The 26,482-nt window shown below is 42.0% G+C and overlaps 1 protein-coding gene across 1 annotated transcript in view; it reads left to right on the top strand.

The window, feature by feature from the left end:
• The first annotated feature begins 853 nt into the window (after positions 1-853).
• The window catches only part of LOC117445486 (voltage-dependent R-type calcium channel subunit alpha-1E-like), an 85,222-nt gene continuing 59,593 nt past the window's right edge, over positions 854-26,482 (top strand). Inside the window, exons 1-12 of the mRNA XM_034081210.1 lie at positions 854-881; positions 1,118-1,171; positions 1,415-1,456; positions 6,506-6,601; positions 8,539-8,748; positions 10,858-10,970; positions 12,690-12,802; positions 15,322-15,453; positions 16,338-16,407; positions 16,809-16,926; positions 17,576-17,643; positions 19,183-19,274. Coding sequence (XP_033937101.1) covers positions 854-881; positions 1,118-1,171; positions 1,415-1,456; positions 6,506-6,601; positions 8,539-8,748; positions 10,858-10,970; positions 12,690-12,802; positions 15,322-15,453; positions 16,338-16,407; positions 16,809-16,926; positions 17,576-17,643; positions 19,183-19,274 — 1,136 coding nt within the window. The remainder of the gene's footprint in view (positions 882-1,117; positions 1,172-1,414; positions 1,457-6,505; positions 6,602-8,538; positions 8,749-10,857; positions 10,971-12,689; positions 12,803-15,321; positions 15,454-16,337; positions 16,408-16,808; positions 16,927-17,575; positions 17,644-19,182; positions 19,275-26,482) is intronic.

The raw sequence follows: 26,482 nt of genomic DNA, 5'->3' as shown, positions 1-26,482 counted from the left end.
TATACGATACGATATTCTACGATACAATATTCTACGATACGATAAACTACGTAACGACACCATACGTAACGACACCATATGTTACGACATGATAAGGAACGATGCTTTACGATACGATATTCTACGATACGATATTCTACGATATGATATTCTACGATATGATATTCTACGATACGATATTCTACGATACGATAAGCTACGTAACGACACCATACGTAACGACACCATATGTTACGACATGATAAGGAACGATGCTTTACGATACTATACGATACGATATTCTACGATACAATATTCTACGATACAATATTCTACGATACAATATTCTACGATACGATAAACTACGTAACGACACCATACGTAACGACACCATATGTTACGACATGATAAGGAACGATGCTTTACGATACGATATTCTACGATACCATATTCTACGATACCATATTCTATGATACAATATTCTACGATACCATATTCTACGATACGATAAGCTACGTAACGACACCATACGTAACGACACCATACGTTACAACATGATAAGGAATGATGCTTTACGATACGATACGATATTCTACGATACAATATTCTACGATACGATAAACTACGATACAATATTCTACGATACCATATTCTACGATACCGTATTCTACGATACCATATTCTACGATACGATAAGCTACGTAACGACACCATACGTAACGACACCATATGTTACGACATGATAAGGAACGATGCTTTACGATACGATATTCTACGATAAGATATTCTACGATACAATATTCTACGATACGATATTCTACGATACGATAAGCTACGTAACGACACCATACGTAACGACACCATATGTTACGACATGATACACTACCTTACCATACAGAACGGTACAGTAATATACGATACGGTACTGTAAGTTACGGTGCTGTATGATATTGTACGGTACGACACGGTAATACACGGTACGACACGATGCAATAAAATACGGCGACAGCATCGTAACTGAAGAGGACGGCAGCACTGATCATGGTTTCCGTAACTCCCCTGTAGAGCAGTGATCAAACTTTAACACACACTTCCCTTTTCCGTTTCTGATGCTCGTTTCTGATCTCCCTCACTGCAGAGGAAGTGATGCTGGCGGAGGAGAATAAGAATTCAGGACCTTCTGCCCTCGATGGTGAGTCTGCAGAGATCTCTGTTTCCTGGTTTCTAATGCACATTTCTGCTCACAAGGCTTCACGTTGTGTCTCTGCATCTGGACCAGTTTGACATGGCGTTCTGTCAGAGAAGCTGTGGTTTTTTGTTTGAGAGAAATTATTTGCATATTTTTAGATTATAAAGTCATTTAAAAAGACAATTACTAGGATTAAAGTCCCCGGTTTATGAGAAACACATTTATTAAATGTTGATTGATTGGCAGCTCTCAGGAGCCTCCCTGATTGGAGTACAGGCGGAGTCTATGGTGAGAACCGTCCTCTGCTCGGCCCCTGCAACCTGCAACCTGCAACCTGCAACCTGCAACCTGCATCACACACTATCACACACACTTTTTCAGGTGTATATCAGTATGTAGTGTCTCTACTTTAAAGAGTCCTCTCCTGCTGATGTTCAGGTGTATTTCAGTATGTAGTGTCTCTACTTTAAAGAGTCCTCTCCTGCTGATGTTCAGGTGTATATCAGTATGTAGTGTCTCTACTTTAAAGAGTCCTCTCCTGCTGATGTTCAGGTGTATATCAGTATGTAGTGTCTCTACTTTAAAGAGTCCTCTCCTGCTGATGTTCAGGTGTATATCAGTATGTAGTGTCTCTACTTTAAAGAGTCCTCTCCTGCTGATGTTCAGGTGTATATCAGTATGTAGTGTCTCTACTTTAAAGAGTCCTCTCCTGCTGATGTTCAGGTGTATATCAGTATGTAGTGTCTCTACTTTAAAGAGTCCTCTCCTGCTGATGTTCAGGTGTATATCAGTATGTAGTGTCTCTACTTTAAAGAGTCCTCTCCTGCTGATGTTCAGGTGTATATCAGTATGTAGTGTCTCTACTTTAAAGAGTCCTCTCCTACTGATGTTCAGGTGTATATCAGTATGGAGTGTCTCTACTTTAAAGAGTCCTCTCCTGCTGATGTTCAGGTGTATATCAGTATGTAGTGTCTCTACTTTAAAGAGTCCTCTCCTGCTGATGTTCAGGTGTATATCAGTATGTAGTGTCTCTACTTTAAAGAGTCCTCTCCTGCTGATGTTCAGGTGTATATCAGTATGTAGTGTCTCTACTTTAAAGAGTCCTCTCCTGCTGATGTTCAGGTGTATATCAGTATGTAGTGTCTCTACTTTAAAGAGTCCTCTCCTGCTGATGTTCAGGTGTATATCAGTATGTAGTGTCTCTACTTTAAAGAGTCCTCTCCTGCTGATGTTCAGGTGTATATCAGTATGTAGTGTCTCTACTTTAAAGAGTCCTCTCCTGCTGATGTTCAGGTGTATATCAGTATGTAGTGTCTCTACTTTAAAGAGTCCTCTCCTGCTGATGTTCAGGTGTATATCAGTATGTAGTGTCTCTACTTTAAAGAGTCCTCTCCTGCTGATGTTCAGGTGCATATCAGTAGGTAGCGTCTCTACTTTAAAGAGTCCTCTCCTGCTGATGTTCAGGTGTATATCAGTATGTAGTGTCTCTACTTTAAAGAGTCCTCTCCTGCTGATGTTCAGGTGTATATCAGTATGTAGTGTCTCTACTTTAAAGAGTCCTCTCCTGCTGATGTTCAGGTGTATATCAGTATGTAGTGTCTCTACTTTAAAGAGTCCTCTCCTGCTGATGTTCAGGTGTATATCAGAATGTAGTGTCTCTACTTTAAAGAGTCCTCTCCTGCTGATGTTCAGGTGTATATCAGTATGTAGTGTCTCTACTTTAAAGAGTTCTCTCCTGCTGATGTTCAGGTGTATATCAGTATGTAGTGTCTCTACTTTAAAGAGTCTTCTCCTGCTGATGTTCAGGTGTATATCAGTATGTAGTGTCTCTACTTTAAAGAGTCCTCTCCTGCTGATGTTCAGGTGTATATCAGTATGTAGTGTCTCTACTTTAAAGAGTCCTCTCCTGCCGATGTTCAGGTGTATATCAGTATGTAGTGTCTCTACTTTAAAGAGTCCTCTCCTGCTGATGTTCAGGTGTATATCAGTATGTAGTGTCTCTACTTTAAAGAGTCCTCTCCTGCTGATGTGCAGTTGTATATCAGTATGTAGTGTCTCTACTTTAAAGAGTCCTCTCCTCCTAATGTTCAGGTGTATATCAGTATGTAGTGTCTCTACTTTAAAGAGTCCTCTTCTGCTGATGTTCAGGTTCATATCAGTACGTAGTGTCTCTACTTTAAAGAGTCCTCTCCTGCTGATGTTCAGGTGTATATCAGTTTGTAGTGTCTCTACTTTAAAGAGTCCTCTCCTGCTGATGTTCAGGTGTATATCAGTATGTAGTGTCTCTACTTTAAAGAGTCCTCTCCTGCTGATGTTCAGGTGTATATCAGGATGTAGTGTCCCTACTTTAAAGAGTCCTCTCCTGCTGATGTTCAGGTGTTTATCAGTATGTAGAGTCTCTACTTTAAAGAGTCCTCTCCTGCTGATGTTCAGGTGTATATCAGCGTGTAGTGTCTCTACTTTAAAGAGTCCTCTCCTGCTGATGTTCAGGTGTATATCAGTATGTAGTGTCTCTACTTTAAAGAGTCCTCTCCTGCTGATGTTCAGGTGTATATCAGTATGTAGTGTCTCTACTTTAAAGAGTCCTCTCCTGCTGATGTTCAGGTGTATATCAGTATGTAGTGTCTCTACTTTAAAGAGTCCTCTCCTGCTGATGTTCAGGTGTATATCAGAATGTAGTGTCTCTACTTTAAAGAGTCCTCTCCTGCTGATGTTCAGGTGTATATCAGTATGTAGTGTCTCTACTTTAAAGAGTTCTCTCCTGCTGATGTTCAGGTGTATATCAGTATGTAGTGTCTCTACTTTAAAGAGTCTTCTCCTGCTGATGTTCAGGTGTATATCAGTATGTAGTGTCTCTACTTTAAAGAGTCCTCTCCTGCTGATGTTCAGGTGTATATCAGAATGTAGTGTCTCTACTTTAAAGAGTCCTCTCCTGCTGATGTTCAGGTGTATATCAGTATGTAGTGTCTCTACTTTAAAGAGTCCTCTCCTGCTGATGTTCAGTTGTATATCAGTATGTAGTGTCTCTACTTTAAAGAGTCCTCTCCTGCTGATGTTCAGGTGTATATCAGTATGTAATGTCTCTACTTTAAAGAGTCCTCTCCTGCTGATGTTCAGGTGTATATCAGTATGTAGTGTCTCTACTTTAAAGAGTCCTCTCCTCCTGATGTTCAGGTGTATATCAGTATGTAGTGTCTCTACTTTAAAGAGTCCTCTCCTGCTGATGTTCAGGTTCATATCAGTACGTAGTGTCTCTACTTTAAAGAGTCCTCTCCTGCTGATGTTCAGGTGTATATCAGTATGTAGTGTCTCTACTTTAAAGAGTCCTCTCCTGCTGATGTTCAGTTGTATATCAGTATGTAGTGTCTCTACTTTAAAGAGTCCTCTCCTGCTGATGTATATCAGCACACACACACACACACACACACACACACACACACACACACACACACACACACACACACACACACACACACACACACACACACACACACACACACACACACACACACACACACACTCGCAGCATGTGTGCACGGCACGGCTCAGAAACAGAAATGCATGCAGCGCCACGTCGCCTCGGAGCATGGTTTGCCGATGAAATCATGAAATAGAAGCAGCCGGTTTTGCAGCTGTTTGGATCATCATCATCATCATCATCATCATCATCATCATCATCATCATCATCATCATCATCATCATCATCATCACACACACATTAGGGATCATTCGTACCTCATCGACCCGCAGCGTTGATGAGCCCGACCCTCCCTCTCAGATCACATGACGATCCTCGTAGAGATGAAGCTCTCTGCATTGCATCATGGGTGTGCCTTCCTCACTGAGGAGTGTGAGGGTGGTCATGCACGGCGCCGTCTGTTGGGCCATTCGAACACACGGCTCATCTCTGTCTGCACATGTCTGCCATCTGTGAGCAACCGGAGAGGCTTTCAGAGTTACCCCCCTCGTGTCCATCAGTTTGAAACACTCACACCTCAGTATCTGTCACTCGTCATACAGTAGAGCAGGGGTGTCAAACTCGATTTCATCGCGGGCCACATCAGCATTATGGTTGCACTCAAAGGGCCGGTTGTAACTTTAAGACTATATAAAAAAAGACATATATAAATATTGAATATATATAAAATAATGTGTTATATTACATAGTTGCCTCTGCTCTGGATTATTATCGGATAGGGTAAAAGCTTCATAATTAACTACGTCTGAAAGCAGAGGTCTAGGGCAAATAATTGAAAGTCTCTTCAGTGAGAATGTCACAAAATGATTTAAAAAGAAAAGCCACATTCTGGAAAAACAAAACAAAAAAAGTAACATTTTGAAAACAAAATCTATTTATGAGAATAAAAGGCATATTTTGCCAAAAGTCAAATTCTGAGAAAGTCACATTTGAGATGCATTGTGGGACATGTAGTTTATGGGCAACGTGCTTCTGTAAAGTAGAGCATGTAAACATATTATATTCTTTGCAAGCTCTTGTGGGGCCACAGAAAATGAAGTCGCGGGCCAGTTTTGGCCCCCGTGCCTTGAGTTTGACACGCCTGCAGTAGAGCCAACGTGTAATCCCAATGGTTTGATTCAGAATCAGAATTGTAGGTTCACCTTGAGCTCCCTCCGACCTGTGGCCACTGGAACGGCTTTATTTACTGTTTTCCACATATTTAACCGCCTCAGAGAAGAGTACATCTGTGCTCGAGAGATATGACCTACTGCCCCCAGTGTCGAAATAGCTTGTAATCTGAATATTGACAAACTACCTGCAAAAAGTCACACAATATCTTAAGATAAAAGCTTCATATTAACAAGATCTGAGTACTTCTACTTTTGTTTTTTTTAGCAGTATTTTTTTATTATCGAAATAATAGAAACAGGCTGACCTCGGCCCGTCGTCCACACAGCGGCGTGCGTTGGAAGCTTCAACGTACGCCGCTGTGTGGACGGGCTGTTAGCCTTTAGCTCCGCCCGACCTGTGTCCACTGAACAAGCTTTATTCAGTGGTTTCTACATATTTAATCACCTTTTCTTGTAGAGAGACAGTAAAAATCTGCGATTAAAGTTGCCAAACGATCTGTAAGCAATTCTGTGCTGTACTCAGAGATACTACCTACAGTCCCTGGTGTCTAAATGGCTTGTAATCCGTTGACAAACTACCTTCAAAAAGTCACAAAGCGTCTATGATAAAAGCTAAATATTAGTGGTCCCGCTGCCCAACAGTCTGCTTTGTGTCACGACCCTCACATGCGTTCCCCGTTACTTCTCAGAGTGCTTCTGAGTGTCTTCCTCTTGTTGATGTTGACCTGTTTTTGTTGTTGTCTGCAGTGCTGAAGAGAGCCACCACCATCAAACGGAGGGGGATGGATGGCGGGCATCGAGGGCAACCGGGGGAGGAACAATACGGAGACGCCTCCTCTTTGGGTGAGTCTGGATCGTTAAGTAAGAGGGTGTAAAGCGGGGGGGTCAACTCAAACACACAGCGGGCCAACATTTTAAAATGGTGCTAGTGGAGGGCCGGACTGGTTCAACGTTTAATGCAGAACTTATTGAAATGAACTTGTTGCACATATTAAACCTGGAACTAACAAAGCTTAAATTATTGCCTATAAAAACAACATTAAATAATCAGTTGCATTCATTTCTCATGGCTCTATCTGCAGCTTCTCCAGAGTCACTTCTTATGAGTACATTTCCCCACAGGCCAACAACAGCTTCAACTAAACTATTCCCTCAGAGAGAAACCAAACATGTCCTGTTGTCGTGAGAGAAAGAGCAGAAGGAAGCATCCATTGAGCTCAGTGTGCTGCTCTGAGATGCTAGCTCAGATACTTGGCGTCTCATCAGGGTGCAAGGTCATCAATGTTTGGGCTCAGGCTCTGAGCGGAGGAGACCCTCAGGATGGAGGGAAGGTGCAATATACCGGCGGGCCAGATCTAATAGGAATTAGAAATTATCCTGCGGGCCGAAATTAAATCCACCACGGGCCTGATTTGGCCCCCGGGCCTTGAGTTTGACACGTGTGAGTTAGGGTCTAAAGTAAAAGCCAGGAAGTGATCCCTCAAGAAACGCAATACATGTTAGATATATGATGAAATAACAATATAGACACTCCAAACAAACAATTATAATTACATTTAGCTGACGGTGTTATCCAAAGCGACGTACAATAAAATCTGACTTCTGATCCAGAAAGACACAGAAACTCTGATGCAGAGTTAGTAAGACGCATTCATTGGACATGAGATCATACAGAAGGAGAAAGAGGAGTAAAAGACGAGAGGGGGAAAGACGAAAGCCCCCTGAAAGTCTTAAGCGGTATAACTAGGTAAGCCTGATCCAGCCCTGAGAGGAGAGTCTTTACCCTGCTCTCAAATGTGGAGACTGTTTTGGAGTTTCAAAAAGTCATTCATCGTGTTTTTACATCTTGTATGAGAGATTTTCAGTGTGTGGCTATAAGTAAGGTTTTACTGTCTCGTGTTTTTACATCGGTTTTGTCTAAATGTATTTATGCTGCTATATATTTATTGATGTACAGCATCAACTTTGTTGCTGCACCAGTGGCGGATTTAGGATTGTAGATCTGGGCCACCATTTTGAAGTTGTTGAGCGGGGGCGGGGGGGGGGTACTAGCGTGGACTGTGGACTCTCGCAGTGGGGGTAGTACGCACGCTAGTGTCCCCGCAGCTGCTGCCTCTCTGTTGGACTCCGGTACTGCACATTACCCGCGAGACAAACATTCGGGGCTTTTCAGAAAACATCCGGGGGGGGCTTGAGCCCAAGTAGCCACCCCCTAGCTCCGCCACTGACCTGCACACACTGTAATGAGCTATATGTGACATGTATGTAGTAACGTGTGTTGTTTGCATTGTATTGTTCTCTTTCATCCTTTCGCCTCCATCTACTTGTCTTTCATCCTTTCTTTATAACTAATGCTGTTTATGTATTGTGATTTTAAAAAGGTGTCTATAATCATCTGTCCGGGGACAACAGCTGGAAATTAGCAATGTTGGCTAAAGTTGCCACATTTTATCCAATAAAACGCGTGTCTACAGTGTACAGTTCCAAACACTGAGGTTCAGGTGCAGAAACAAACACAAATAAAACATTACAAAAAAAAAAAAAAAAAAACTACCCTTCTTACGTACATTTCAACATTGAATAACATTTGAATAACATTTCCAGCGCCTTTGGTTCAACTCAAGGCAGTTTCATGGTCCATAGTCTGAACTCAAAATAATCATATTATGAGGTTTACACTCGTCAGTATTCAAGTAAAAGCTGCCCATTCCCTGTTTGTTGTGACAGCTGGGTCCACGCCACTATAAACTAAAGTACCTCCCCCTCTCTGTGTCCCGCAGGCGTCCCGATCAACAGAGCGAGTATCCGGAGCGCTAAACGAGGTCCGACTGCGTTTTTCCGGCGTAAAGAGCGTCTGCTGCGAATCTCCATCCGCCGCGTGGTGAAGACTCAAACCTTCTACTGGACGGTGCTGGGTCTCGTGGCTCTGAACACCATCTGTGTCGCCATCGTTCATCACAACCAGCCGCTGTGGCTCTCCACCTTCCTCTGTGAGTCACGCTGAGGGACTTCAAGGTCTCCTATCATGCAAAATGCACTTTTTAATGTCTGTCTCCGGTGTGTCCCCGGTGTGTCTCCGGTGTGTGTCCGGTGTGTGTCCGGTAAGTCCCCGGTGTGTCTCCGGTGTGTGTCCGGTGTTTCCCCGGTAAGTCTCCGGTGTGTCTCCGGTGTGTCCCCGTTGTGTCCCCGGTGTCTCCCCGGTGTGTCTCTGGTGTGTCTCCGGTGTGTCCCCGGTGTGTCCCCGGTGTGTCCCCGGTGTGTCCCCGGTAAGTCTCCGGGTGTGTCTCCGGTGTGTCCCTGTTGTGTCCCCGGTGTGTCCCTGGTAAGTCCCCGGTCCCCCCCCGGTGTGTCCCCGGTGTGTCCCCGGTGTGTCCCCGGTAAGTCCCCGGTGTGTCCCCGGTGTGTCCCCGGTAAGTCCCCGGTGTGTCCCCGGTGTGTCCCCGGTAAGTCTCCGGTGTGTCTCCGGTGTGTCCCCGGTGTGTCCCCGGTGTGTCAGGAGACTCACAAAGTGTCAGGAAATAAACCCCTCTCTCTTTTCCTCCGTACCCACATCTCTAAAAACGGGGAACAACGGAGCTGATCCAGATTTGCTGCAGATATGACGTCATTACTCAAATGTGGGCTTTAAACCCACGGGCCAATCAGAAACGTCGCTGTCAGAAACAATGTGACGTGTTTTGGACGTAATATGGTCTGTGTTTACATTAGCATCGCTAACACTCAGCGCTAACCTGTACTGGAGAGAGTGTGTGTGAAGAAGCAGGAAATAAAAGGAACTCACCTTGTGGTAAACCTGCAATTAATTCCAAGTGATTACAAGAAGTTAAACTCCTACACAAAATAAGAAATGCAGCCTGTCGTAAAGTAAATTGCTGCGATTTATTTTAGGGTATTTTGTAGAATAAAAACGTTTTTAATATTATACTTTCAGATACAAGTTGGTGTGACATGGCAAATGATTGCATGTCTTCCGAAAGCGTTTTTTTAAGTTTTATAAAGAGATGCTAACTATCGCAATAACCTTAAAGGGGACCTATCATGCAAAATGCACTTGTGTACGTCTTTTATACATGAATATGTGTCCCCGGTGTGTCAGAAAACACAACCCTCTCTTTTCCTCCGTACCCAAATCTCTAAAAACGGGGCTGCAACGGAGCTGATTATTATTTGAATTTATCTGACGTCAGAAACGGGGTGCTCCGCTTATATGGGCAACTCTCCACCTATCAGGGGAATGAGAGACCGCTCGAAAGCGCTGGAGACGCTGTAGTTCATATGCCAGGCCTGTAAGTGGCGCTGTAGCCACAGAATCAGCCCTTGCAAAAACAGGGCTGGAATAGAGCAAATAGAGCGAAATGAGGCATGGCTAAAACGCAGGATCCGTTTGGTATTTTGAAAAAAAAACTTCACAGGCATGTTTTATATAGGTATGGCACTACAATGTATGTTTCAAATATAGCATGATAGGTCCACTTTAATTAGCATTTTTATATGCAAAAAAATGCTACTCAAAGAAAATTCCTTAATGAGTTCCAGTTATCAAAACAAAAAGCTTCCTGTTATATTTCTTATAATACTATATAAGATATTTACATGTTAAATAAAATAAGTAGGATTACTTTTACATGTTTTTTGTGCACAATATACTTACATTGTATATTGTAAGTATTGTAAGTATATTGTAAGTATATTGTAAGATACAAAAAAACGAGGCAACTTGGTGTTTAGAATTACTGTTCATCATTTTAAAGTCGAATATTTGGGGAGTTCAATTCAGATTAATTCAGCTCTATCCACCACTTAATGATTTAAATGGCTTGGACATGTCTCGCTTCCTCATATAGATGTCTTTGTAAGTGTAGAATATGCATACTTATTGTTTGGGAGGCGTGTGGCACAGTGGACTAGAGCGTTGGTGTTGGGATCAGGGGACCACAGGTTCAAACCCCACTGCAGTCAGCATGTCGTTGTGTCCCTGAGACACTTCACCCCAAAGTACTCCTGTGGGGATTGTCCACAGTATTGAGTATGTGAGTCGCTGTGGATAAAAGCATCTAACAGGTCATGTAATGTTGTTGTTGTTGTTGTTGTTGTTGCAGACTATGCAGAGTTCCTGTTCCTCGCTCTGTTCCTCACGGAGATGTTTCTGAAGATGTACAGCTTGGGTCCTCGTCTTTACTTCCACTCGTCCTTCAACCGCTTCGACTGCAGTGTCAGTTCTCCGTCTCCTTATCTACATTTATTATTTATCCACAAAAAACCATCTGCTTGTGTCCTTAAATTATGCATCTTCGTCCCTTCGTATCTGTGTTTGTTACATCTTCTTCTCGAACCATTTTGTTTGATGAAATTATGCAGCATCAACCCTTACAATACAATACAACTTTATTTATAAAGCACTTTAAACCTCCAGACCAAAGTGCTGTACAGGCAAATAGATAAAACACAGCTCAGCTCACACACCATAAAACAAGTACAAGTAAAAACAAAAAACTATTTAAATGCAAAAAAGCAACACTCTGAAAGATGTTGAAACGCCAAATGTTAAAACGCTGAGGAAAAGAGGTGGGTTTTAAGAAGCGATTTAAAAGCAGGCGGCGTGGAGGCCTGTCTGGTCTCCAGGGGCAGAGCGTTCCACAGTTTGGGAGCCGCGACAGAGAAGCAACGTCCCCTCTGAGCTTTGACCTGGTTTTAGGCACATTCAGGAGCAGTTGGTCCGCTGACCTGAGAGGGCGGCTCGGCGTGTAATGCTGTAGCAGCTCAGCAAGGTATGGTGGGGTCATGCCATTTAGGGATTTAAAAGTAAATAAAATAATTTAAAAATGGATCCTAAAATAAATTGGCAGCCAGTGGAGAGAAGCTAAAACAGGGGAAATGTGGTCATACTTCTGTGTGCCAGTTAAGAGCCTTGCTGCGGCATTTTGCACCCGCTGCAGTCGTGCGAGGGAGGACCCGCTGACCCCCATGTAGAGAGAGTTACAGTAGTCCAGCCGGGTGGTGACAAAGGCATTTTACTTTGGCTAGCTGCCTCAGGTGATAAAAGCTCGTTTTTACCACCGACTTAATCTGACTCTCAAGTTTGAGTTCACGGTCCATTTTAATACCAAGGTTCGTAACGGTGGGCTTGGTATACGGATTCAAGGGACCCAGGTCTACAGAAGTGGTGTCAGTGGTGCTACCAAAAACCATTACTTCTGTTTTCCTTCATTGAGTTTAAGGAAATTGCACGCCATCCAGGCCTTTGTGTCATCTAGGCACTTTAGCAGTGGGCTAATTAAGTAACCCTCCTTCTTTGTTAGAGGGACATAAATCTGGCTATCGTCAGCATAGCAGTGGAATGCGATGCCGTGCTTTCTAAAAATGGACCCAAGAGGGAGCAAATAGAGGGAGAATAGCAGGGGGCCTAATACTGAGCCCTGTGGGACCCCATACAGGAGTGGAGCAGAGGATGACTCGGAGTCACCAAGGCTGACAGAGAAAGTTCTGTCCTTCAAATATGACCTGAACCATTCCAGGGCTTTTCCCTCAATGCCCACCCACTGCTCCAAGCGGGAGATCAGGATGTCATGGTCGACTGTATCGAAAGCAGCCGTTAAGTCAATAAGTAGGAGCACCACGCAGTCCCCAGAGTCAGTAGATAAAAGGATGTCATTAAAGACTCTTAAAAGCGCTGTTTCAGTGCTGTGCATTGTTTTAAAACCGGATTGGAAAACCTCCAGTATGTTGTTCTCTTCCAAAAAAAAACATAATTTGACTGTAGACAATCTTCTCCAGGATCTTTGACATAAAAGGCATTTTGAAAATGGGCCTAAAATTAACCAGAACTGTAGGATCCAGGCTGGGTTTTTTAATACGACAACCCTTTGTATATATATTTTTATATTTGTATTCATTCTACAAAACTCCAACATATATATATTATATTCTGCAGGTAATCGTGGGCAGTATTTGTGAGGTGCTGTGGGGTTTCTTCAGACCCGGCACCTCGTTTGGGATCAGCGTCCTGAGAGCTCTCCGTCTGCTGAGGATCTTCAAAATCACAAAGTGAGTCCTGCAGACGTCCTCTGTTTGTGTTAGAAAAATCTCACTGGTCCCCGGCTTGAGCTTCAACCTCAGGATCCATGTATCTGTGATCCTCTCCAGAAGGGAAGCAGTCATCACATGTTTTCCTCAAAATTCTGACTTCTTCCTCAAAATTTCAAATTTTTCTCAAAATTCTGACTTTTTTCTCAAAATTCTGACTTTTTCTAAAAAAAATTGACTTTTTCACAAAATTCTAAAAATGTTGACTTTTTCTCAAAAATTCTAAATTTTTCTCAAAATTCTGAATTTTTCCTCAAAATTCTTACTTTTTCTCAAAATTCTAACTTTTTCTCAAAATTCTCAAAAATAGACCTTTTTTATCTGGACTTTCTCAAAATGTTGGCTTTGTCTCAGAAACTCAAAATCCTGACTTTTTCCTAAAAATCAAAACAATTCTGACTTTTTTCTCAAGATTTCAAAAGTCTGAATTTTTCTCAAAATTCTGACTTTTCCTGAATACTTCAAAATGTTAATAATCCCTGGTCCCCGGCTTGAGCTTGAATCTCAGGATCCATGTATCGGTGATCCTCTCCAGAATGGAAGGAGTCATCACATACAGAGCATCAGCTAGTTCCTGAGCAGTGTCCTTCACATGCTGATATCAAGAGAGCGAGTCACACAGTCTCAAGATGGAGATTTTTTTTTATTTTTATTTTTTACATGTAATTGTAACGCAATACATGATTGTCACTAAAAGCCTTGTCTCTACATTACAATAAAATATAAAAAATAATTGATTAATTTATTAATTTATTTGAATACAAATTCCAGTTAGGATTAAAGGCATACAAAGACAGAAATGTATAATTCTTTTTTTAATAGAAATGTTTCTTCTGCCCGTAAAGTGTCCAAACCGGGCTTGTATGGATAAGCGCATGTTTAAAACAGTCGTTGTCCACGCCGGTATTCAATGTTTACTTCAGATTAGCTCCACGTCAGAAATGAGCATGCTTGATGTCTCTCTCCATAGAGGCTGAATCATCATGTTCATCACAAAGCTATCATCTGCCTCAAGCAGTCCTGATGCTCTTCCAGGTCATCACACATCCTGTCATGTTCACAGCTACAGTTGATACCTTTGTTAGCATGCTACTCTCATGTTGGAAGAGGACATTCAGGGTTTCCCAACAGTTTCCATCTGAAGAGACCTCTTTATCTACAGGGAGCATCTCAGTGTGGAGTATTTCAGTCTTTTTTTCGGGGATTATTTTTCCATTAATTTTAAAATGTGTATTTCTTAAGTATAGACACGTGCACCCTAAAACAAGAAAAAGTCATAATGAAATCCAAAAAAAAGACTGTAGGCTTAAAATTGAAATACATGCCTTGTATATATTTAAATTACATGCAGCAAAGTTGTATATTTAATCCACTTAAAAATAATAATACAAATGTAGTGTTAATACAGCAAAGGGACAGTTCAGATAAGTGGTTTCCAACCTGGGGGCGTGCCCTCCCCCCAATAAAAAAAAAAAAAAAAAAAATCTAAATATGATATCATCTGACGCCTGGCGCCCCCCCTGCAATCTTTGGCACCCCCTCCCAGGTTGGGGGGTGTGCCAAAGATTGCAGGGGGGGCGCCAGGCGTCAGATGATATCATATTTAGATTTTTCTTAAATTTTTTTTTAAATTTTTTACATGTAATTGTAACGCAATACATGATTGTCACTAAAAGCCTTGTCTCCACATTACAATAAAATATAAAAAATAATTGATTAATTTATTTGAATACAAATTCCAGTTAGTATTAAAGGCATACAAAGACAGAAATGTATAATTCTTTTTTTAATAGAAATGTTTCTTCTGCCCGTAAAGTGTCCAAACCGGGCTTGTATGGATAAGCGCATGTTTAAAACAGTCGTTGTCCATGCCGGTTTCAGTTGGATTATTTGTCCCAGTCGCTCCGATCAGATCGGTCTCCTCCATTTCGTAGATTATGTACGACTTTTGAATCCTCATAAACACATCGGCAACATCCGGCTTACTTTGAGCGTGTTTCAAACAGTTTAATCCCTTTGTGAATTGTTTCCACTTGCGCCGTCCTTTCATTTCTTCATTCAGCGGGAATCCAGAGGAATTAATCCTGTGTCCAATAACCATCAAAATCGCTCCAATAGCTCCTTGATTACGCTTTCATCCTCCTTTAACAAATACTTCACATTCATCCAGTTTGTGACAGGAGTTGACAACCCCCCCCCCTCCCCCCCCCCCCCTCCCCCCCTCCCCCCTCCCCCTCCCCCCCCTCCCCCCCTCACTCCCATTGCTCCCCGGGCGCTGTACAATAGCTAGTACTAGGGTGGGTTAAAAGCAGAGGCCAAATGTCACTGTGTGCTCTGCATGTGTGACCATTAAAGAGGGTTTCATCCTCCAATCAAATTCAACAGTTCAGTTTCCTAATTTGAAAAATGTGTCCAAAAAAAAATTCGAGCAGAATCCACATATACCACATGTTCACATCTCGTTATTCTGTGCCGTGAAGGTACTGGGCGTCTCTGAGAAACCTGGTGGTCTCTCTGATGGCCTCCATGAAGTCCATCATCTCCCTCATCTTCCTCCTCTTCCTCTTCATCCTCGTCTTCGCCCTGCTCGGCATGCAGCTCTTCGGCGGCAGGTACTGTAACACGGAGTCTAACAAGTCCATCTGAATAACTAACGCTCATATGTCTGCACATCGCTCCGCATGAGCCCACTAAGCAACGAGAGGGACCACGAGAGGCAGGGAGACAAATCAATCAGACACACACACACACACACACACACACACACACACACACACACACACACACACACACACACACACACACACACACACACACACACACACACACACGCACGCGCACGCGCACACACACACACACACACACACACACACATCTTATATTAAAAAACACACACACATCAAGGGCAGCTACCCCCCCCCCACTGCTGCCCCCCCCCACTGTAGAGCCTTGCCCCCCCAGCTGCCCCCCTAACTTGTGTGTCCCTAAAACTGTACTTGTAGAAACAAACCTACACTGTGTCCAAAAGCTTCTCCAGCAGCGACACAAGCAGTTAATTAATTAAAAGTTAATCATTTTAAATATCTTCGTAGGCCCGTTAAAAATGTAGCTACGGCCCTGCATTAAACTGCAGAGCGGCGTTCACACAGACCGTCGGCACTGACACACACACACTTCAGATATAGAAACACACACGCACACATCTAATAACACACATACATCTTATATTAAAAAAAACACACACACACTCACACACACACACACACACACACACACACACACACACACACACACACACACACACACACACACACACATCTGATAAATAAAACTGATGTTAGTCATACTGTACTACCATGATATTACCTCTCAATGTACTGTAAGGTAGCATATTTTGACAATGTGTGTGTGTGTGTGTGTGTGTGTGTGTGTGTGTGTGTGTGTGTGTGTGTGTGTGTGTGTGTGTGTGTGTGTGTGTGTGTGTGTTTCCTCGCAGGTTCATCTTCGAGGACTACACCCCAACCAACTTTGACACGTTTCCTGCCGCCATCATGACCGTCTTTCAGGTGTGGAAGTTAGAAACACCTGAAGATGTTTTGCTCTGTAGTTAACACATTGTAAGGACAGTGAGTAATGAGGTCCAGGACTGGAGGACATGTTCTGTTAAATATCCATGTCTTAAAAACAAAATGTCAGTACAGTTGGTTTCAAAATAATATTTATTATATAAAAGAGCCCTCGAGTCCCCGAGTTCTCTTGTCCCTTCTTGGTGACCGACTTGCATGTCAAATATAACATTCAAAACAGGCTATTTTATGTAGATATATCTCTCTTGTAATGTGTGTGTGTGTGTGTGTGTGTGTGTGTGTGTGTGTGTGTGTGTGTGTGTGTGCGTGTGTGTGTGTGTGTGTGTGTGTGTGTGTGTGTGTGTGTGTGTGTGTGTGCGTGTGTGTGTGTGTGTGTTCAGATCCTCACTGGAGAGGACTGGAACGAGGTGATGTATAACGGGATTCGCTCTCAGGGAGGAGTGAAGTCCGGCATGTGGTCCTCCATCTACTTCATCGTGCTCACGCTGTTTGGAAACTGTATCCTTCAGTCACAGATACGACGAGTTGTAAAGGCTTTTCCAGCAGACGGCTAAAAACAGTTTAGCTTAGTGTGTTGCCACATTTAGACTTTAACGATCCACAGAGAAGTGTGTTCTGATCTTAACCCGTAGCATCTGCAGATTTAATCCATGCTGATATAAAGCTTTAAGATGAAGTGTGTGTAAAAGTGGAATAGACATTTCTCTTCATACAGGGGTTAGTATTTTAACTTATGGTTCCTCTCTAGAGCAGTGCTTCTCAAAGTGTGGTCCGCGGACCACTAGTGGCCCGTGAGCGCCCCCTAGTGGTCCGTGAGTATATTGGTAAAATTTCACATTTGAAATAAATACATTTATTTAAGTTTTTCGCACTCTCGCGGGAATATCTCCGCAATGGAGCGAGCTTAAGTTTCACTTTTGATTGCATGATATAGCCCAGGGCAACACCTTCATCACACATGTTGCCACTTGTTTGTACCATTTTCAGGCGATTTGTAAAAAACGATGTGTTTTTGGATATTTGTGGAGTTAGGTGGTCCTTGGTATGAACAAGTTTGAGAAACACTGCTCTCGAGGAGTGTCAGTGTTGAGTCTGTATTTCAAGGGTTCTCTGGTTGCGCTTTGCTGAGTCCTGAACGTGTGAACAGACACTCTGCTGAACGTGTTCTTGGCCATCGCTGTGGATAACCTCGCCAACGCCCAAGAACTCACCAAGGTAATTATTACCCACTCCGGCGTGTCCAGCCCTGCCTCTCGTCTCCATGGTGATTCTGTTTCATTATTTAAACTCACAGATGTTCAGTCACTTAAGTAAGTTTTAAGTAAGTTTTAAGTAAGTTTTAAGTAAGTTTTAAGTTTAGCAACTTAAAATCAGCTGCTGTCTCGAGAAAATGACGAGTTAAGCAAAGATCTTTTTTTAAAACACTTGAAAGGATTACTACTTAGTTAAACATTTAATTTCACTGTATTAAAGGTGGGTTAGGTAAGTTTGAGAAACCGGCTCGAGATCGCTAGAATTTGAAAATACACAACCGGAGAAAATCTGCCACTTCCTCTCAGAGCCCCTCCTCCAACACACACGAACGCGCACACGACCAATGAGGGCACGAGATGAGTTTGTGCCCCGATGGAAGGCTGACAGGCAGATAGGCCGTCCAGTTACTTTAAACGGGCCGGCTAAAAGGATTGGTTGTACTTTTTACAGTATTACGGCTTCTACAGATGAACTTTTTTTATGGATTTTTTGTCAAAGCACTTAAAGGTGGGGTAGGTAAGTTTCAGAAACCGGCTCGAGATACACTTTTTGTTATATTCCATGGAATGCTCTTAACATCCCGATAGCAATGAATATCTGAAGTGCTTTGACAACAAATCCATAAAAAAAAAGTTCATCTGTAGAAGCCGTGATACTGTAACAAGTACAACCAATCGGTGGGCCTCCCTGCCTGTCAGCCTTCCATCGGGGCACAAACTTATCTCGTGCCCTCATTGGTCATGTGCGCGTTCGTGTGTGTTGGGGGAGGGGCTCTGTGAGGAAGTGGCAGATTTTCTCCGGTTGTGTATTTTCAAATTCTAGCGATCTCGAGCCGGTTTCTCAAACTTACCTACCCCACCTTTAAGCTTTAATACCATTTACTTTGAAATAGAATGGAATAAAATGACTGCACGTATTTTATTCCATTCAATATCAATGTAAATTCTACTTGTATGTGCGCACCACGACACCAAGTCAAATCCCTCATACGTGTCAACCTACCTGGTGATAACCCTGATTCTGATTCTAAAGTGACGGGACGGGAAGTAATGAAGTATAACGTCACGTCCACACGGTTCCGTCGCGTGCTTCAACGCAGGCGCTGCCCAACGTCTCGCTTTGCCCAACTGCATTGTGGTTCCGTCGCTTTGCCTCCGTTGCTCGCTTCGAGTACATTTCAACTTTTCAAGCGTCGACGGAAGCGCCAGCCAATAAATAATCTGCCAGTACAAGCGCTAGCCAATCAAACCGCGTGCTTGTGTGTCCGGGGCGGGAGATTAATGTGATTGGTTGTTGGTCGAGCACCAGACACGCCCACCGGCGAGCTTCAACGCGACGGCACCGTGTGGATCTAGGATGAATAAAATCAAAAGTCCCACTTAGGGTTTTATCAATACCAGTATTCATCGATACTCTTTCTTGATACTGCTCTCCATAATTTAAAATGTGCACCGCAACACCAAATGAAATTCCTCGTGCTTTTGTCCTCTTCTTGATCAGGACGAAGAGGAGGCGGAGGCGGCGTTCAATCAGAAACACGCTCTGCAGAAAGCGAAGGAAGTCGGGCCGCTGTCCTCCTTCATGTCCTCAGAGTAAGTCCTTCTTTTATCTCCTTTTCTCCCTGCCTTACCTCCTCCTTCCTTCTGTGGTGGAAATTCCACACTTAATCACCTTCTAGTAAGAAAAGAACAAACAGACTAGCTCAAACCAAAGTTGTGTTATTTAAAGGTCACCTATTATGCAAAATCCTCTTCTTCGTGTCTCTTCTTCATCAACATGTGTCCCCTCTTCTTCACGTCTCTTCTACATCAACATGTGTCCCCTCTTCTTCACATCTCTTCTACATAAACATGTGTCCCCTCTTCTTCACGTCTCTTCTACATCAACATGTGTCCCCTCTTCTTCATGTCTCTTCTACATCAACATGTGTCCCCTCTTCTTCATGTCTCTTCTACATCAACATGTGTCCCCTCTTCCTCATGTCTCTTCTACATCAACATGTGTCCCCTCTTCTTCATGTCTCTTCTACATCAACATGTGTCCCCTCTTCTTCATGTCTCTTCTACATCAACATGTGTCCCCTCTTCTTCATGTCTCTTCTACATCAACTATGTGGGAAGAGACTCTGAAAGTTTCAGGAACAAAGATTCTCTCTCTTTTTCTCATTTCTATAAAAACCTGTCTGAAAATGAGCTGATCAGATTTTGGCCACTTTATGATGTCATAACGATGTGTTGGCCAATCAGCAACAAGGTAACCCCCCCCCCTTATCACCTGAATCTCCTCTAGAGCTCCATTGAGTTCTTTGTAACCAGATGTCTCTCAGAGGGGCGTGGGGAGGGGCTCCTTATTTTCATCTAAAGTAACAGACAGAGAATCAGCACTTTGGAAACAGAGGGGATTATGGGTAATGCTGCAATGATCTGTTTGGTGTTTCAGCCAATCAGAGACAGGCTCTGGATATATCTGACTCCTGTGGTATATTGATGAGAAACAGGATAATAGGGGACCTTTAATAAATAGTTATATATGAAGTGAAACCGTCAGAAAGTCAACCAGAAGTTCCAGTGTCATATATTTAATTAAATCACACTTGTGATACGTTTCCACGATGCCTCCGTCCTCGTCTATTTAGGACTGACCTGCACAGATTTAGATCTCCCCGTGATGCAGAGCAGCTTGGAGAGGATGCTGACGGTCATCCCGCTGATGATCAGTGTGTGTGAGTGATTGATGTTAAGTGAGAGGTTTTCTCTGCGGCCTCTGCTCCAGATTGAGGTCTCCATGGTTACTGTTTCCACTTTGGAGCGGGAGGAGTTTGGGATGTTGTCATAGATGAGAGCAACACATACTACGGTTTCTTTACTTCCTCTACAGACGTCCATTATTTCAACTAAACTGTAAATCTACGCAGATCATCGATGTCCAGTGACATGTCTCCACAGTGCGCCTCTCTGGCCATCGTCATTGGGCTTCTTGTAGATAAAAAAAGCAGTCTTTTAATTTTTTTTATGTGATTGTTGAACTTCAGAATCTGTATTTACCGCCAATCCAAAAACAGCGAATGTTTTCCCTTCCAAAGTGTGTGTGGCCGTAGCTTCGCCCGGAAGTGACGCATGTGTTACTCCCATCGATAGAGGCAAGGTGTTAGGAACCTTACAGACACTTGGACTCAAAAGAAAGTTTGTTCAAAAATAGTCTTTACTTTGGAAAAGTATAAAGTTCAAACAAAACATCCTGAGAGGCAAAACGTAGCAAAGCAAATGACAAACTAAATAAACTTGACTATGGTCGCAAAATACAATAATCTCTGGGCGAGACAAGCTGGCTCTCTAAATGGCACAAGACGAACTGGCACAGGACGAAGGGAGACAGGACTATTTATCCATGAGGTAAGGGGGAACAGGTGGCCAATCAGGGGCGGGGCAGACGCTGCCGATGGCGGGAAAACACACAAAGGGAGGAAGTAAAGGAACCTGAAATGAGACCAGAGGTAAGTACACAATAAAACAGGAAGTGCAATGACAGGATTAGACAGGTGAACAAAAAGACTAAACATACATCTAACCTGGGCTATGAACTAAACGTGAAACAATAACATGAACCTGATTAACATGACATGAACAATTTAGCAGACATGACGGGATGTTACACAAGGTGTCCTAATAAACGTGGAGTGAACCAACGAGGGCGAAATGAAGACAATACTATGTAAAGATGGTCGCTACACAAACCGATAAGAGATTAGCATCCTGACCGTGGTGTAATCTGGTGAGGTTTATGGGCTACAAATAGATGGTGGACGAGTAGCAGGCTGTCATTACACCGTTATTAGCATGATGTGCGCTAACAAGGCTGTTTATAATAATAACAATACATAACATACATGGAGTTGTGATTAGATGGTGCGAGTGTGGCTGATGTCGGTGGATTACCGACATCGTTCTGTTAAACTGACTTGAGCCGTTTAGATTCCAGACCCCCCACTGTTCTGCTGCTCTCACCCCAGACTGGTTGGGTGTTACTGACTTCTGAACTAAACATAGACACTTTTCTCCAGCTGCAAAATGGAAATGAATGAAGTTAGGCGTTTCAAACATGCGGTCCTGGGGCGTCTTGCTGGCCTTGCTGGTGCACAGTGTCAGGAAAACTCATCGTTGTCGTGTCAAGTTGTTGCAGACGTGTTAAGCGAACTGTCGTTGCCAGAACACTTGATTTCCAAAGAGATCGTCTGTAAACCCAGGCACTGAAATCTTCCCTGGGTTCAAGGTTCAAGGTTCAAGGTTCAAGGTTCTTTATATACGTCATAGCTACAGAGTAGTGATGTCGATGAAAATCTTAGGTCCCAGGCTTCTCCAACAGTGCAACACAATGATACAGATAAGCAGAAAAATATAGTGCAAGTAAATATTAAAAAGTAAATACAAAAAGAAAAGTAGTTTAAAAAAGTGAAAGTCTATATGCAAGTTATTGGAATGATATAATAGGTAAATAATGAGTAAGTAGCAGATGCATGTTATGGATGTTGTTTCAACAGTCCAGGTGTTTAACAGTCGTATGGGGATCAAACTAGCCGCGTTCACACTGCGGTACTTTCCCCACGAAGGTTCATGCGAACTTAGTTCATGATCGCGTTCACACCAAAAAGAGCCGGTACTAAAAGTAGTTCATGCGAACCTTTGTACCCGCTCGACAGTCCCTGCTAGAGAGCAGGGACTTTCGAGCGGCTCTTTTTTGAGAAAAGAGCTATATTCCTGATTGGCTGGGCGGATTGCAAACCACGCCCCGTAAAACTCCCAACAAGTTTTGTGAAGCCGCCATTTTATTATCCTCGCATTAGCATTATTAGCATTAGCATTAGCCCAGCGCAGAAACGCAGAGAGACTAACTTATGGCAACACAAAATAAAACATGGGAGCGGTGGAGATGAGGAGGTGTCGGCTTCTGGCGATTTACTCGGAAGGCTTCAGTAGAAGCTGCTGGGAGTCCTAGCAGCTTCTACTGAAGCCTTCCCAACTCCGGGGACTTCCGGCCGGGGACTTTGGGCGGCAGTATACGCCGTGAAGTGGTTTGCGGCCTGCCAGTACACCCAAAGCAGAAGAAGAAGAAGTGACGTCAGCGGCTTCATTTGCCTAATCCACCCCCAGGGACTTATTCCGGTGTGAACGCGATCTGTACTTAGTTCATGAGAACTAAAGAGTTCTGATGAACCTTTGTGGGAAAGGTACCGCGGTGTGAACGCGGCTACTGTCTCTGAATCTGGTGGTTTTGTCCTGAGGTTCTCGATCACTTTAGTTTGATTAGTTCTTGTTGAATGGATCTGTGGGGAATTGGAGCTCACTTTGTCCACAGGCTGCTTCGTTTACTGTGATGAAAACGTTGCTTTTGCGCCCGTACAAACAACAGCTACCTTATGACATTCATATTATTCTGGATTCAGCAGAGTGTGTGATCTGTTCTGTTCTCACTGGTGGAATATGTTCATAACGTGACCTTGTCTTCTCAACACTCAGGTCCTCAGGTTTGCAGAGTAGATGTGTTTTCTTACTCGGGGATTGATTGCAAAGTGCCTGATCGTGCTGAAGGTGTTTGAAGTGCATGTGCATGCAGCAGAGTGGGACTCTGTGTGCTCGCTGTGTGTGTGAAGAAACAAGCATTTTGTTGCATGGGCATGTGGAAGAATTCACATTTTTATCACCGTGGCGTTTTGTACCTTCTTGCTCTGTGTCTTTCTTTCTTTACCTTATCATGTAGACATCACATATGATAAGATGACCTGCATTGATTAGTCAGGTGTTGTAGCAGCAACAGAATAAGACAGAAACACATTCAACTCTGAACCGATGACGCCTACTGCCTGAATCTGCTTTATGTGGACATAATCCTCTTCTTTAAAGACTAACTTTGTTTTTATTCTGACTTTTATTCTGAATTATTCTGAAAACCCTGAAAAAAAAAAAATAATAATAATAATTTTAGAAAAAAGACTCTTTTTCAAAGTTTTGACATTTTCTCAAAATTCTGATTTTTTGACTTCTTTCCAAATTCTCACTTTTTAACAAAATTCCTACTTTTTTAAAAATTCTGACTTCTTTTAACAATTCTCAAATGTTTCTCAAAATTCTCACTATTTTCACATTTCAGATTTTTCAATTATTTTTGCGATTTTTACAAATGTCTGACTTTCATAAAAATTATGACTTTTTTTCCCAAATTCGGAATTTTCAAATTTCAGCCTTTTTTTCCTCATCCTGACTTTCTTCTCAGAGTTCTCGTTACATATGTACAGATATGTTTAAGGGTTGAACAGATATACTTTTAAACGGGCAGGAACCACAGTGGTGAAAGTTCTGTGTACAAATATCCCCAATATTACTGTTCAGAGCAGAAACTCTGCAGTCTCCTGTCAGAAAGCACCAGACTTTAGGGTCAGCTGTAAAACCCCGACTGACCTGACCCCTGTTGACCTCTGAGAAACTTGCATGACAGCATTAAAGAGATGCAGCATGCGGGAGACTGGTTTCACTTTGAGGACGCATGCATACGATCAGCATGACCAAGGGAAGAAAAACACACCTTACACACATGCCTGCTTTTCAGTACAAGACGTGTACAGTTTTTCTTCCAGCCCTCTCCCAAATGCTGCTGGAATATCGTAGAAGTAATACAGGGCTCAACAATAAGGATTGCAAGGAAGCCTGAAATTGTTCATTATATTCCAGACGGGCGAGAAATATCTGCGTGTTTGAAGGATCAGAGATGACTGACTTGAGGGGATACTTTTTATTGTATCTGTCATTTTTATGCAATCTTAATTTGTAAAGTAACAAAAAATGTAAAAATAAATGTAGTAATATTTCCCCCCAATGTCTCTTGAGTGCAGACAGTGCGGGACACACCGAATAAATGTGAATTCTGAAAAAAGCGAGGATTATTAAAAAGCGAATTTGAGAAAAAAGTCAGAATTTTTAAGGAAAGAAGTCAGAAATGTGAAAAAGGGAGAATTTTGAAGAAATCGAGAATATTGAAAAAAATGAGAATTTAGAATACGTGAGAGTTTGGGGGGAAAAGTGAGAATTTTGAAAAAAAGTGAGCATTTTGAAGAAATCGAGAATTTTGAAAAAGAAGTGAGAATTTTGAAGAAATCGAGAATATTGAAAAAAGTGAGAATATTGAAAAAAGTGAGAATATTGAAAAAAGTGAGCATTTTGAAGAAATCGAGAATATTGAAAAAAGTGAGAATTTTGAAAAAAAGTGAGAATTTTGAAGAAATCGAGAATATTGAAAAAAGTGAGAATATTGAAAAAAGTGAGAATATTGAAAAAAGTGAGCATTTTGAACAAAAAGTGAGAATTTTGAAAAAAAGTGAGAATTTTTGAAGAAATCGAGAATATTGAAAAAAGTGAGAATATTGAAAAAAGTGAGCATTTTGAACAAAAAGTGAGAATTTTGAAAAAAAGTGAGAATTTTGAAGAAATCGAGAATATTGAAAAAAGTGAGAATATTGAAAAAAGTGAGAATTTTGAAAAAAGTGAGAAAATTGAAAAAAGTGAGCATTTTGAACAAAAAGTGAGAATTTTGAAGAAATCGAGAATATTGAAAAAAGTGAGAATATTGAAAAAAGTGAGCATTTTGAACAAAAAGGGAGAATTTTGAAGAAATCGAGTATATTGAAAAAAGTGAGCATTTTGAAAAAAGTGAGAATTTTGAAAAAGTACAAACTTCATCCATTTAAAAAAAGTGAGAATTATGAAAAAATGTCACACTTTTAAAATGTATTTTTGAAGAAAAAATATAAGTGTTTGATAACTGCTAATAAAAAAAACGACTTTTTGACGCATTCGACCAACCAGGCCAGTAAAAAAACACATTAATGTTGAACCCTGTAATATCTTGATTCTCTGCACATGCATTCCTTTAGCTCTGTTAGCATGTCTTTTGAATGCTGTGTTTGCTCTGAGGAGAGGGCGGTGTGCAGAGCTGCATCCCACTGTGCTGGTTCTGTTTCAAAGGGCTTTTCTAAAATATATTTATCTACTTTTTCCCCGTGTTTGCTGGCGGAGCCCATCTCTGTGTTTTTCCACCTGTGCCCATACTGTAGTAACACTGTCTTCCTATCAATGTTGTTCCAACTGTTGATGTTTATTAATGTTGTTTCTAATATTGCTACCATCTCGTTTGTCAATGTGCCTCCTGGCTCCAGTGGAGACACACAGCAAAGCATCGAGAGACCCTCAAATTTATACTTTATTCACTACAAATGTCTCAACAAGGTGGAAATATAAGCTCGCAACATAAAACATGATCTTATAACTGAATTCTGCGGTGGCTGACGGGTTCAAAACTCTTCCATACAAAAGCAAAGACAAACAGACTCATGTATGTATGAATGCTGCGTGTCTTTGTTGTTGTTGTCTGTCTCAAAAGGAGTAACTTTACTCTTCTTGTTGTATATTGACAATAAATGCTTCTACTGTAATTCTAATATTATCATGAGGAGAAACATGCTGCGCTTTCGAAAACAATGCAAATATAAAATCACAAATGTGCCAAAACTAATGCAAACGAAGAAACATCCGCACCAGCTTTGAGTTTCAACAAAAGCACTCTATAAATAAAATGCATTATTATTACTAACACATACGCAGAGTTTTCTAAAAAGCGCTGCATAAATGAAACGCTGTAAATAAAAAAAAACAGTTGGATGTTTCTCAATGTCGAGGAACGGAGCGTCCACACTACAGCTTCAAAAAAAGCTCGGAGCTGGGCGTGTCTGTAGCTTGGGGATTTTATTCAAGCA

This window comes from Pseudochaenichthys georgianus, chromosome 4 (assembly GCF_902827115.2).
Source record: "Pseudochaenichthys georgianus chromosome 4, fPseGeo1.2, whole genome shotgun sequence".
Classification (NCBI taxonomy): Eukaryota; Metazoa; Chordata; class Actinopteri; order Perciformes; family Channichthyidae; genus Pseudochaenichthys; species Pseudochaenichthys georgianus.
This window is presented reverse-complemented; position numbering and strand designations above follow the sequence as displayed.